This window comes from Oratosquilla oratoria, chromosome 8, assembly GCF_046742065.1.
Source record: "Oratosquilla oratoria isolate Oo_2021 chromosome 8, ASM4674206v1, whole genome shotgun sequence".
In the NCBI taxonomy this organism is placed as follows: domain Eukaryota; kingdom Metazoa; phylum Arthropoda; class Malacostraca; order Stomatopoda; family Squillidae; genus Oratosquilla; species Oratosquilla oratoria.
The window spans coordinates 24,608,637-24,623,497 of NC_134784.1; the positions used below are offsets into that span (position 1 = coordinate 24,608,637).

Here is a 14,861-nt window from a genome sequence, read left to right on the forward strand (position 1 = left end):
CCCTTAACCCTTCTTCAGTGGCATAGGTCAGGTAGAAGCGAGAATGAGTTAAGTCCCACCGGTGCTATTCGACTCGGGGACCGGCGTATATTTCCTGGAGAGATGTGGGTAAGGTGACTGGTGTGGTGAACAGAGTCCCCTACAAGAACATATTGAGGCATACGTGTATAGTCACGGCATGTGGGTGAGCAGCCTCTGGTAAGAATGTGTAAGGACAACTAGCCTTCAGCTTCAGAACATTTATGTTTGGGCTACGGCCATATCACGCTTGTGAGAAAGACATTCGTGTGCTAACAAAAGCACAATTTCGGGCCATGCCCGGCACCTCTGTCCCAGCCAGAGAGATGCTACCTTTCGGTAAGCCCCGAGGTTATCCAAGTCGTGCGAAGTCGGGTCAGGTCGTAGTATCCTTTCTGACTCGGGCCGGCCGACACACGCGTGTGTAGTCCTGTTTCCGCAGAATAAAATGCATAGCTTAAACCGAGCGTCAATCTCTCCTTGCATCACCTAGCCCAGTAACATACCAATTTGTCTTACACTAGTGTGTAGGGTCACTAGGCCACGCTGGAATGGGTCAATGAACCACCGCGAGCTTGTGGGGTTGTGTTGGGGTGTTTTATGTGTGTGACGTTTCAGTCGCAGGACCCACTGCTAACTGGCACGTTCCTGATGACGAACAGGGAAATTCCTCATAGATATATGGGGTTCCGTCATAATGACGGTCTGGACCATTGGGCACCATATAGATATATAGGGATCCACCGAATATACTGAATAAGGTGACACCATATAAAGATCTCACCAGAGAGAGACTAGACAAAAGGTGGAGAGATGAGATAGAATTTTTTTTAGGAGTGACATGGCAGAGGCTGGCGCTGTCGTGTGAATCATGGAATACTATGTTGTTGTTGTGTAGAAACAGCTGGCCGTCGGCCTTATATTACTATTGTGTAGATTGAGTCTATATTACGCCTGTGCTACAAACATTTGTATCCTCATGAAAGCACAGCCTAGGCCCTGCCGAGCCATGTTTCGGTGAGGTTGTGTCCTTTGCTACTTTTGCGTACGTCGGCTGTGTATGTAAGGAGTCAGGTTTTGGTCTTTGGAGGCATTTTTCTACAGCACTTGTAATTCAGCAGAGCGCGACCCAAGGCCACGCGGTCAACTTCAGCGGTCGGGTTTCCTCGGAGCCTGACCGCCCGACCTAGCCTAGGCCGACACTCGCACTAACCATAATAAAGGCAAGAATCTCACTTGAGCTTCATTTACTCCCACGGCACCATAGTCTAAGTAACGTTCACGTAATGTTACAGAGGCCTTTGTTCGGTAGTGGACTCAGAATGGCTGATTTGATTGATTGGTTGATTGATTGATGTTTCTTGGATGTGCAAGGGTGGACTGTGTTTGTTGCAATGGTGTTCCAACTGGGGAGGAGCCGACGAGTTTTGCCTCCAGTACCAGGAGTCCGGCGTCGGAGATGCTCTTGGCTCTCAGGCGGTCCAGGGCTGTGACAGAATCACCGAGAAGAGACCTTCGTGGTCGAAAGTGATCATAAGAACATAAGAACAAAGGAGACTGCAAGAGACCATAAGGCCTACACTAGGCAGTTCCGTATCCATCACCACCTGTCATCCCCATCCATAAAGTTGTCTAATAGTTTTTTAAAACAACTGATAGTTTCAGCGCTTACTACATGGTTACTAAGTTTATTCCATTCATCGACCACCCTATTAGTAAAATAAAAAAAAAAAAAAAAAAAAAAAAAAAAAAAAATAAAAAAAAAAAAAAAAAAAAAAAACAAAAAAAAAAAAAAAAAAAACAAAAAAATAAAAAAAAAAAAAACAAAAAAAAAAAAAAAAAAAAAAAAAAAAAAAAAAAAAAAAAAAAAAAAAAAAAAAAAAAAAAAAAAAAAAAAAAAAATAAAAAAAAAATAAAAAAAAAAAAAAAAAATAAAAAAAAAAAAATAAAAACCACCCAAATCCTAGGCATAGGAGGAGGCGATATGCTTCAAACTTCAACCCACTTTCACGGCGGTAGATATCGCAATCATGGAAAGGCAAAATTCATTCATTTTCCAAAGTGAGATTAGTAGAACTGATTAAATTGCTCAGTTTAGAAAAAAAAATCATATTTTCTTGTATGGGCTACAGGATGGCATCTATGTTTCGTAGTCAAAAATGTTGGAGGAAATTAGCTTACTTAATATTTTAGTTTTAAAGAACTCCATATACTGATTACTCAGTATTGGGGAGAGATGATTTTCCACACTCATGCCAAAATTCTGGGAATGAAATTAATCATTAAGCTGGCATTTGCAATCCTTACCACACAATTCAATCAATTAAATTATGGTCTCTGAGGGTAACGGTAAGTCATGTTTATCTAATTCCTCTTTTGAATAGATCCACAAACAAATACATGAATGTTCACGATCGTGCTCTCAGTCAACTGTCCAGTAAGGATTGAATGCATGCATGTATGGTTCAGATAATGTTTATTCTTCCAGTGATATATTTTGTGACTTGTAAATGAAACCCTTCGGATTGATCAATTTTATTGTCTAAAATACACCCATTCCTCCACACAAATGTTATGAAACATTGTTGTGTTTTTCACATTTTGACACAGACTGACATCTCTTAAAGGTTTCTACATCAAACTGATTTCATAATTAGTGCCGTCACGATGAACTTAGATTAGATGCTCTTCGAACTTACAAACAAACATAATGTATGTACCTTCATCTTTAAAAGTGTTTGCCTTAGTGATTCACCAAAATTGCTTTTATATTGTTCATCAGCATTTGAATTTCTTAAAAGCATTGGCAGGGATTAAGTATAGATTTCATAAGAAATTTGGAAATACTTTCCTCAAGTTAAGAGTCAGGTCTGCAAGGAATTCAAAGTAAAATCAAGTAAGACGAAAACTTTGTTAAGATGGTCACCCATCTTGTTTTACCGTGTGAATGACAATCTTACATGTTCGTCTGTTTTCCCCACTATGCTCCTTTGGATATATTGAGATAGTTCTTTACAGCATCCTTGTGAAATAATGTGCATAGGACCTTGTGTAAAAACAGCAATCTGATTACTTTGACTGTAGCCAATCATATGACTTATTCTTGCGAAATATCTCACATGTGATACCGTTGGAGGAGAACTCACTTGATTACATAGGCTTAGAACTAACAGTGAACCTGTGGAGGTAACTCTCACCCGTGCATGTACGGGTCTCTGTTATTTTGTTACTAATTTGCAGCCCTCTGGCTTCCTGTCTTGACTTGAATGAGCTTATTCTGTCTACCGCCAGTCAATTTGACTCACCAGATAAAAGGGGAGGATTCCCCAGGAAGCCAAAGGGTTACGAGTTGCTGAGTTGCCAGCAACTTGTTTGTAGATTAACAAGCAGCTTTTTCTTAACAAGCAAACATGCATGATTCCAATAGCACAAGGTCAGAAAACCAGTGCTTTTCATCAACATCTCTAACCTTAGAGCACTAACGCCTTATCATGTAAATAGGCATCCCGAGAACACTAATCCATAGTTCTTACAAGAAGACATTCCTTGGGTGTGCAAGACCCGGTAAAGGACATATAAAGGATCACTTATCCGAAACACTTAAACTTCCTTCATCACTTTAGTTCTGTTTCTAAGGGTGGATGGCAGTTGAGTTTCAGCATCGCAAATGGAGTCGAAAAACCGTAAGAGGAATGTTGCACCGATTTCAGCCAGATTATTTTGACGCCATCGTCTCTCCATCCTGGAGGAGGGTGGGGGGTAATCGGATGGGGTTGCAATTTGATCACACCTGTTGGGCCAGCTGGAAAACAAACAAGGAAACATGTAAGTAAACGAATATGGTAATGAGTAATTAGGTCAATGGTCTTATCTGTATACAAACAGTAAAAGGGTGTCTTTTGAGCCCCCTTTTTCATGTTATCACTAACACACACACACACACACACACATATGTATATATATATATATATTGTATATATCTATATTATATATATATATATATATATATATATATAGATATATAGATATATATAGTATGTCTATATAAAGTAGATCCGGAGTTATCTACTACCTGTGGCATGTGAGGGACGTCCAGGAACCCTTGGCGAGACTCAGACGCTTTGGAGATCGTCCGGGAAGGCAAAGGAACGGCTTCATCCCCGGAACGGTCGCTTGGAAAGAGTCCGGGGCTGCTAGTGTTCTCGGGGCACCGGGCAAGCAGGTTACACACGAGGCGACAAAAGCATCATTCACCAAAGCAACTACGGTGAACCCCAACAGACACCAGCGCATTGGAGTCCTGTAGTTTCATGCAGCTTTGAGGAAAATCGGAATAATCGCGGTATAGAATAAACATTAAGCAAGTAAGGGGAAGGAGACAAAGGCATAACACGGTTTGTCAGTACAGACAGATGTTGAAGTCATAACTGATCTAGTTACTCTCTGTCGAACTTAATTGAGTCCCGTAGAAAAGTCAGCCATCGACGTGGATGAAAGAAGAATCGAACTTAGAACAAGAGCATCGGTCAATGTTTGCCAAAGCCAAGAAAATTGCAGTGCATGAATGACTTTCAAATTTGAGCACATTTTTCAGATCCCCAATTCACATTGAAAAGTATAGATTGAATGTTGAGGAAGGTACTTCCTTAGGTCTTCCATACAGAGACGGCATCCTTCATCGATGACACATCCAATCCCATGGCTGTAGACTGCACATTCACCGTAGCACACGGAGTGACTGAGGAATTGTGATGGTGATATAGGGTCTGCTCCAATTTTGTTGCAGTAGGCGATGTGCTTCAGGTGGCGGGGTATTGTGGCAGTGCAGCGGATGAAGGAGGGGTTGTTGGCCACCTCTTGGCATTCGTTCTTTAGGTTGTAGGGGGGCAAGTGCAGGTCGACGCCACAAGTCACTTTATCTGGCCGATCAACGGTCATGAAATATTGCTTGACAGCGTTACGAAGATGGATACTTGGAAAACAATCGACCTCTCCTTCCGTCTCGACGGGTGTGCAGGTCACATCGATGAAATCAGATTCCGGAGTGACCGGGTGTTGTCCATCATCCGAGACTGGTGTAGTCGACCTGGCTGACACCGTCGACGCCCAAGTGGCTGAGCAGATCAAGAGCGCGTACAGCAGTGCGGCCATGTCACACGACCTTCGATTCGGGGTATCGTGGTGGGGCAGAAGATCGGGTGCTGACCAGGGCAGGGGCGGTCGCCAGGGTAACAGTCAGTTCCTCGCCTGGGGTCTCCTAAAGTCTCCAGGAGGGTCTCCAAGCCGGAGGACGGCAGCGTCCGGTGGATGCCGAGCGATTTTGTTCCGCGTCCGAGTGGTCTTCTCCGGGCAATCAGAAAAGAGCGCAGGAGATGGTCAGCGAAGGAAAGGTTGAGAACCAGTGCCGGAAGGAGATCACTGTGGTGGTTTTTAGGGACCGAGAACAGAGGCGCCGGATGAGATGCGAGGGTGTTGGCATTACACCGAGTTAACACATGTATTCACAAAAGCGTCCTAGTCTTCACTGAGAGGTGCCAATGCTTACCAGGCGCTATATCTGGTGAAAGGACGGGGCTGACACACAAACTTTTTTAGTAATTACTGTGGACGTATTTGCCCATATGCAAAATCTCCATCCTCCAGTGTTGTCATGTAAGCAACAGCCATCCGAAACTTGTTCATATGAAGAATACCCGCCTCCTGTATGTTGATGTCTAATATATATAGGACAAGAGAACACAGGACGCTTGGTTAGAACTACTGAATAGGATATCTAAGAGTCGCATGACAACATGGTTCTTCTAAGCCTTAAGGGGAAAACCTGTTATGTCGCTTCAGATTCATTTATATAAGAATCTCTCCGGGCATACATGCTTGCAGCATAATGATGTGAGCTTTTTGGTTGTCTCCTCCAATGGGATTCCATCGTTTGACTTTGGTTACCAGTCTGCGAACGCAGTTAAATCACCTTCGCATGGCACCGTAGCCCTGGGCGTTACGGAATGCCCTCCATCCATAGGTTAAAATTGTTGGAAAAGTATTTTAAACAAGCGTGGCAAAGTACTCTTTCTTCAAGAGCTTTGATAATATATGGAATGATCTACCATCAAACGTCAGAGACAATTTTACTGTTGAAATATTAAAAAAAAAAAGTCTCTACGTTCACTTAGTTACAAGTCCTTGATTAGAAATATTTGTTCCCGTACAGTTAAAAGGGAAAATCTTTTCCATTGTTAGATTAGGTTAGGCACCGGGACAGCCATGTAAGGACCAATAGGTCTCTTGCTGTTCATTTGTCCATGTAACTCCATATAAATCCTACTTTTTCTTCACCTTCTCCTCGTCGTCTTCTTCTTACTATCTCTATTTACCTCTCCCTACTTTTCCTCTTCCTCCTCCATATCTTCCTTTCTCCTTCTCCTCCTCTTCATCTCATTGCTCCTTCTTTCTTCTACTTTTAATCTCCTCTTCTTCCTTTTCCTCACAATCTCCTTCTCCACCTCCTCCTTCTCCTCCTCCTCCTTTTTCTCCCCATCCTCAACCTCCAAGTACTTTACTTTCTTCTCCTCTTCTTTCTCCTCCTCCTCTTCCTCCTCCTCCCCTTCTTCTTCCCATCCACAACCTCTAACTCCTTTCTGCTCTTCCTCCTCTCCTTTCTGCTCTTCCTCCTCTTTCTCATCCATCTACCCCACTTCCTCCTCCTCCTTCAAATTCTCCTTGTCCACCTACTCCTCCTCCTCCTCTTTTTTGCTCTCCTTGCTCTCATTTTCCACTCTCTCCTCCGTTTCCTCTTCCTCCAGTTCTTCCTACACGTCATCCCTCTCTTCCTCCTCCTTCTTTTCCTCATACTTTCTCTTCATACTCGTTAGTTTTTGTAGTAAAAAGGGAACACAGACGTAAAATAGTCATTTAGGATGCCTGCCACTGCCCTCTCATCTGCCACACTCCACCTCCTTACCGATTGGAGGGCGGGGGGTGGGGTGGGGGGGATAGTGCTCAGGAGTACTATTATTTTTTCTCCAATATGTCTGAAGAATTCCTTAGGATTTCCTTTGCATTTAGAGGCAATACAATGTTATTATAATTTCCTACTGATTTTGATATGCCTTTTTGATTCCCGAATAGATATTTTGAACTCTAATATAATCTGTCTACTTGGATTTGCGTTGATTTGCATCTCCTTTGCGCACGTTTCTTGGCTAGCAAGATATTTTGAATATCAACATTCCACCATTTGGGTTTGGCATTGCTTGTTAGTCGTCTATCACGCATTGGAACACATTCGTCGACGACTTTCGTGAGTGTATCAATAAACCTATTCCACGCTTCCTCAATATCCTTCAGTCTTTAGGTTCCTGACCAGTCGCTGTTACCAAATATTCTTCTTAATTTCTATAGGTCTGCTCGCTAGAAGTTTGGTGCCTTTTCGAAGTCTTTGCAGCTCAATGTTACATTCACTCGATATTGAGTGGATGAATATTGTGATCACCGGTGCTGAGTTTGGGTCCAACATCTGCATATTTTGCTTAGAGAGGGACTACGTCGTGACACATAAGCAAGATGAAAAAATCCAACTGTTGGAGAAAGTAAACGGTTGAAGAGTAGATCTATCCGTATATTTCGACCACTCTCTGTGATCCTCTTCAGCGGATAGTTACATAGTGTACATAACTCTTACTTGTACACCATGTAACTATCAGCTGAAGAGGACCACAGCGAGTGGTCGAAATATACGGATAATTCTATTTTTCGTCCGTTTACTTTGTCCGACAGGGGGATTTTATTTTTCATCTTGTTACTTTGTTATCGTTCAGGTAAAGAACAAACAAATGGATTTACAAAGGATTTACAAAGGCGGAGCATGCCGACAGGAGACCTTTTGGTTCATATCTAGGTAATAAATAGATAAATAAATAGATAAATAAATAAAAAATATTACAATGTAAATGATAATAGGTATATTTAAATGATAAACGCAAAAAATATTCCACCCGATTGTTGGCTCGAGAAGGGGCAATGAGGAGGACAAAGAAGACATAGAGGAAGTGAAGGAAATGGAGAATTAAAATGAAGAAGATGGAAGAGGAGGAGGAGGATGGAGGAAGAGGAGGAGGCAAAGGAGGATGGAGGAAGAGGAGGAGGCGGAGGAGGATGGAGGAAGAGGAGGAGGCGAAGGAGAATGGAGGAAGAGGAGGAGGAGGAGGATGGAGGAGGAGGGAAGAAGAGGAAGAAGAGGAAGAGGAGGATGATGGAGGGGACGCCCTAGGTGCGGCAGATGGTCTACAAGATGTGTGCGCGCGCGCGTGTGTATATTTGCTTGTTTGTGTGTGTGTTTGTTTATTCGTATGTATGTGCGTTTTTGTATGTGTTCGTGTGTGCGTGTGTGTGTAAGGTCACAGCGTTACCCGTAGATCTGGCAATATATGAGTTCTGATCTCTCCTCCTGGAGGGCAACAGCTGTCGATCACGTGTCCAGCACGCAAGAAGGGGCTGGTGATTTTTTTTCACGTCCACTGCGTGAAAGCTTCAAAGATTTTATAATGTCTTGCGCTCTCTCTCTCTCTTACTATTATATCTTTTGACTAAGAGCTGGCACGTAATTGGTCTATGGGTGGAGAGTATTCCGCAGCACCCAGGGACACGGTGCCATGCACAGGTCATTTAACTGTGAGTCAGATCTCCTGTGTCCGCAGACTGGTGACCACAGTCAGACGACGGCATCCAATTGGAGGATAAAAAACTCACATTATTATGCTGCAAGCGTGTAGGCTCGACGAGATTCTTGTATAAATGAATCTAAAGCGACAAGACAGGTTTTTTAATTATGGACTACAAATGAACCAGGTTGCCATACGTCTTTTAATTACCTTATTCAGTGATCCTAATAAAGCGTCCTGTGTTCTCATACCCTATATATGCCACACGTCAACACACAGGAGCCGGGTATTTTCCACGTGAACAAGTCTGGCGTGGGAGTTATATACATAACAACACTGGAGGATGGAGATTCTGCAAACGAGCAAATACTTTCATAGGTATTACAGAAACGTGTTTGTGTGTCAGCCCCGTCCTTTCACCAGATACAGAGCTCGGTAAGCTTCGGCCATTCTCAGTGAAGACTAGGACGCATTTGCGAATACACGTGTCAACTCGGTGTAGTGATCTCTTTCCCACAGTGGCTCTCGATCTGGCCTTCGCTGACAGATATCTCGTGCGCTCTTTTCCGACCGACCGGAGAAGACCACTTGGACGCTAAACGAAATCGCTCGGCATCCACCGGCCGCTGCCGTCCTCCGGCCTGGAGACCCTCCTGGAGACTTTGGAAGACCCCAGGCAAGGAACTAACTGCTGGCCTGGCGACCGCCCCCGCCCTGGACACCACCCGTTCTTTCGACCCCTGAATCGAACGTCGCGCGACATGACCGCGCTGTTGCTCGCTCTCTTGATTTGCTCAGCCACCTGGGCGACGACGGTGTCAGCCAGGGCGTCCACGCCCGTGTCGGATGGTGGGGAATACCCGCTCACTCCGGAATCTGATTTCATCAACGTGACCTGCACACCTTTGGAGACGGAAGGAGTGGTCAGGTGTCTTCCAAGTACCCATCTTCTTAACGATATCGACCAATATCTCGATGTCCGCAGGGATGTAGTGGTCTGTGGCGTCAAACTGCACTTGCCCTCCTTCAGTCTGAAGAACAAATGCCAAATAGTGTCCTACAACCCCGTTCTCATCCGCTGCACTGCCACAATACCCCGCCACCTGAAGCACATCGCCTACTGCGAAATGCCTGGAGCAGACAGGCCAGTATTAGAACAAATTTTCACTCCCTCCGTGTGCCGCGATGAATGTGCAGTCCACAGCGACGGGGTGGGATGTGTGATCCACGAAGGATGCCGTCTCTGTGTTGAGGACCTTAGGAAGTACTTTCCTGAACAACCAAGCGATGCCTGTAAAAAGGGGATCTGAAAAATGTGTTCAGATTTGAAAGTCCTTCATGTACTGCAATTTTCTTGGCTTCTTTTAATGACCAACATTGGCCGATGCTCTTGTTCTGAGTTCGATTCTTCTTTCATCCACGTCGATGGCTGACTTTTCTACGGGACTCGATTAAGTACAACAGAGAAGAGCTAGATCAATACCTTAGTATCTGTCTCTACTGACAAACCGTGTTATGCCTTTGTCTCCTTCCCCTTACTTACTTAATGTTTATTCTATGCCGCGATTATTCCGATTTTCCTCAATGCTGCATGAAACTACAGACCTCCAATGTGCTGGTGGCTGTTGGGGTTCACCGTAGTTGCTTTGGTGAATGATGCTTTTGTCGCCTCGTGTGTAACCTGCTTGCCCGGTGCCCCGAGAACACTAGCAGCGGCGGACTCTTTCCAAGCGACCGTTCCGGGGATGAAACCGTTCCTTTGCCTTCCCGGACGATCTCCAAAGCGTTGGAGTCTCGCCAAGGGTTCCTGGCCGTCCCTCACATGCCACAGGTAGTACATAACTCCAGATCTACTTTATATATACATACTATATATATCTATATCTCTATATACATATATATATATATATATATATATATATATATATATATATATATATATATATATATTCGTATGATTTATTTTTTATATTTGGAATCAGTTTTACAACGGCGAGCCACAAAACTGATTCCAAGTATCAAAAATAAATCATACGAAAATCGACTAAAATATATGAATCTGTTTTCCCTAAAAAAGCATAGACTTGATACAGGTCTTTAAAATTCTAAAGGGAATTGACAACATCAAAAGTGACAAAATTTTCACATTGAATGAGAATCAGACAAGAAACAATGGTCTCAAACTGTCCAGAAATAGATTCAATTTGGAAGTAGGTAGAAACAACTTCGCCAACCGTGTAGTTAATGAATGGAATAGACTTCCTGCACAGGTAGTACAATGTAGTTTAGTTCGAAGCTTTAAGAATCATTTAGACAGATACCTAAGCAAGATGCTGTAATGATTATGATTTATTTAATATTATTTCTTTTTGTTTTGTTATCATTTGTCTGTTTGATTTTCATTTATTATTAGTTATATGTCAATCTATCATTATTTACTATTTACTTGTTTGTTTATTATTTAACAATACTTATGCATTTATTTGTGTATTTTAATTGTTATTTACATTATTATAGTTTTTATTTATTAATTTATTATTACTATGATTTTTTCGCATTCGACCTAGATATGGACCAAAAGGTCTCCTGTCGGCATGTTCCGCCTTTGTAATCCTTATAAATATATATATGTATATATATATATATATATATATATATATATATATATATATATATATATATAATGTATGTGTGTGTGTGCGTGTGTTTGTGTGTGTGTGTGTGTGTGTGTGTGTGTGTGTGTGTGTGTGTGTGTGTGTGTGTGTGTGTGTGTGTTTTAGTAATAACATTAACAGGTGGCTCAAAAGAAACCCTTTTACTGTTTGTATACAGATGAGATCATTGACCTAATTACTCATTACCTTATTCCTTTACTTACACATTTCCTTGTTCGTTTTGCAGGGGACTCAAAAGGTGTGATCAAATTGGAACCCCATTAGACCCCCTCCCCCTCCTCCAGGATGGAGAGACGACGGCATCAAAGAAATCTGGCTGAAATCGGTGGAACATTCCTCTTTTCCGACTCCATTTGCGATGCTGAAACTCTCTTGGTGGACGCTGGTCCAACTGCCATCCATCTTCAGAGACAGAGCTGAAGCGATGAAGGGAGTTTGAATATTTCGGATAAGTGATTCTTCATATGTCCTTTCCCGGGTCTTGCACACCCAAGGAATGTCGTCTTGCAAGAACTATGGATTAGTGTTCTCGTGATGCCTATTTACATGATAAGGCGTTAGTGCTCTAAGGTTAGAGATGTTGATGATAAGCACTGGTTTTCTGACCTTGTACTATTGCCATCATACATGATTGCTTGTTAAGAAAAAGCTGCTTGTTAATCTACAAACAAGTTGCTGGCAACTCAGCAACTCGTAACCCTTTGGCTTCCTGGAGAATCCACCCCTTTTATCTGGTGAGTCAAATTGCCTGGCGGTAGACAGAATAAGCTCATTCAAGTCAAGACAGAATGCCAGAGGGTTGAAAAACAGTAACAAAATAACAGAAAACTGTACATGCACGGGTGAGAGTTACCTACACAGATTCGCTGTTAGCTCTAAGACTATGTAGTCAAGTGACTTCTCCTCCAACGGTATCACATGTGAGATATTTCGTACGGGTACTCTGAGGGACAGAAATACCGCGTCTAAAGTTTTACGATGGAGATGTGTAAATGCAAGAATAAGTCATATAATTGGCTACAGTCAAAGTAATCAGATTGCTGTTTTTACACAAGGTCCTATGCACATTATTTCACAAGGATGCTGTAAAGAACTATCTCAATATATCCAAAGGAGCATAGTGGGGAAAGCAGACGAACATTTAAAATTGTCATTCACATGCTAAAACAAGATTGTTGACCATCTTAACAAAGTTTTCGTCTTACTTGATTTTATTTTGAATTCCTTGCAGACCTGACTCTTAAACAACTTGAGGAAAGTATTTCCAAATTTCTTATGAAATCTATACTTAATCCCTGCCAATGCTTTTAAGAAATTTAAATACTGAACAACAATATAAAAGCAATTTTGGTGAATCACTAAGGCAAACACATTTAAAAAAGAAGGTACATACATTATGTTTGTAAGTTCGAAAAGCATCTAATATGAGTTGTTCATCGTGACGGCACTAATTATGAAATCAATTTGATGTAGAAACCTTTAAGATATGTCAATCTGTGTCAAAATGTGAAAACCACAACAATGTTTCATAACATTTGTGTGGAGAAAAGGATGTATTCTAGACAATAAAACTGATCAATCCGAAGGGTTTCATTTACAAGTCACAAAATATATCACTGGAAGAATAAACATTATCTGAACCATACATGCATGCATTCAATCCTTACTGGACAGTTGACTGAGAACACGATCGAGAACATTCAAGTATTTGTCTGTGGAACCGGATAGACGGTGGAGGGACTAGTGGCCGACCGGATGTCTGCTGATGTTACGACCTTCTCTCCAGATGACAAGGTCGTCATCGTCGCCGTTGTCGTCGTACTCGTCGTCGTATTCGTCGTCGTAGTCGTCGTTACTGTCGCGTACGTCTAGGAGTAGGATAGAGAGAGAGAAGGAGAGGGAGAGTGAGAGGAGAATGCTAGATAGAGAGATAAAGAGGGTGATATTAAAGAGAGCAAAGGCATACGCACCGACTACCCTTTCCAGCCTCCAGCTGGACCAATCCTTCTCATCTGATAACACGATGGCGTGTTGTCACTAACAACATCCTTGCACACCAATACTGCCGACACTTGCGACGACTTTTACTGCTGACAACACATGTATCATTTGTGCCAACACAGCTCTATGTCTTTCATGTGTATCAACATTTACACATTACCCTGACATCATGAACGCCAGGTTTGACAACAGATACGCGTCTTCTCCTGCCGACATAGTATTGTTGGCCCGTGCCAACATGTCGGCATTCTAAAAAACGTATGCATAACTGACTACAATGTTTTGAGCTGCCAACATGGAAGTACCCTTCCAACACACACATGAATCCTGCCAACAAATTCGAACATAGGCATAGATGAATTGAGAGGAAGACAGTGAAATGCAGTTTAACTTTGGTTAACTTAACCGTGGTTAAGTTAACTTCCACAATGCTTGCCGTCAGCAGTAGTAGAAGGACGAGGAGAAGGAGGAGTAGGAATAGGAGGAGGAGGTGGAGGAAAAGGAGGAGGAGGAGGAGGAAAAGGGCAAGGAGAGAAATGAGGAAGAAGAGTATGAAGAGGAAGAGAGAGGAAAAGGAAGAGGAAGATAAAGATGACGAGAAGGAAAAAACTGGAAGAGGAGGAGGAGGAAGAGGAGGAGGAGGAAGAGGAGGAGGAGGAAGAGGAGGAGGAGGAAGAGGAGAAGGAGGAAGAGGAGGAGGAGTAAGAGGAGGGGAAGGAAGAGGAAAATGAGGGCAAGGAAGGCGAAAAGGAGGGGGAGGATGGAGAGGAAGAGTACTAGGTAAAGGACGAAGAGAAGGAGGAGGAGGAGGAGGAGGAGGAGAGGCAGATGGTCCCAATGGCGGTGTACCAGCTGCCTTAGGCGATGCTCCAGGGGCGTCAGATGCTCTAGAAGATGAGTATGTATGTGTGTGTGTGTGTGTGTGTGTGTGTGTGTGTGTGTGTGTGTGTGTGTGTGTGTGTGTGTGTGTGTGTGTGTGTGTGTGTGTGTGTGTGTGTGTGTGTGTATGTGTGCGCGCGCGCGCGTGCGCGGGGTAATAATTTTCGTCTTCTCAATTCTGTTCAACTTTACTAAAAACAAAAACAAACAAAAAAACAAAAAAAATCATAAGGAGGACCTGCTTCTCATTAGGTCCACACGCAGGCGATGGCAAAGACGGTGGGATCCCCTGAGGGCCACATACCTCGAGGACCAGGTGGAGGACCAGGTGGAGGAGAAGGAGGAGGAGGAGGAGGAGGAGGAGGAGGAGGACAGGAAGCTCAAGGTCGAGATAATGAGGGTCACAGCACATGCCTCACTTGTTAGATTCTTGCACACACACACACACACACACACACACGGGCTAGCTGGTGTAGTGGCACCGCGCTCACCAGCCAACTCAGCGGTATACATTCGAATCCCGCCCAGGGATGAAAAGCCTTACAGTACTGCAAGCCGGTATTCCAGCTCTGGTGGGCAAGGGTGTGTGTGTTTGTGTTTGTGTTTGTGTGTGTGTGCGTGTGTTTGCGTG

The 14,861-nt window shown here is 43.1% G+C and overlaps 2 protein-coding genes across 2 annotated transcripts; one reads left to right on the top strand and one right to left on the bottom strand.

Moving 5' to 3' along the window:
- Positions 1–2,547: 2,547 nt before the first annotated feature.
- On the bottom strand, positions 2,548–5,552 carry LOC143027651 (uncharacterized). Its single transcript, XM_076189051.1, has 2 exons — positions 4,091–5,552; positions 2,548–3,820 (listed from the first exon to the last, which is right to left on the bottom strand). Exon 1 carries the CDS (start codon positions 5,167–5,169, stop codon positions 4,609–4,611), a length of 561 nt encoding a protein of 186 aa, XP_076045166.1. The 5' UTR covers positions 5,170–5,552; the 3' UTR covers positions 2,548–3,820; positions 4,091–4,608.
- A 3,559-nt stretch (positions 5,553–9,111) lies between these two features.
- Positions 9,112–12,920, top strand: LOC143027652 (uncharacterized). Its single transcript, XM_076189052.1, has 2 exons — positions 9,112–10,506; positions 11,577–12,920. The coding sequence occupies exon 1, from the start codon at positions 9,437–9,439 to the stop codon at positions 9,983–9,985; it is 549 nt and encodes a 182-aa protein (XP_076045167.1). The 5' UTR covers positions 9,112–9,436; the 3' UTR covers positions 9,986–10,506; positions 11,577–12,920.
- The last annotated feature ends 1,941 nt before the right edge of the window (positions 12,921–14,861 follow it).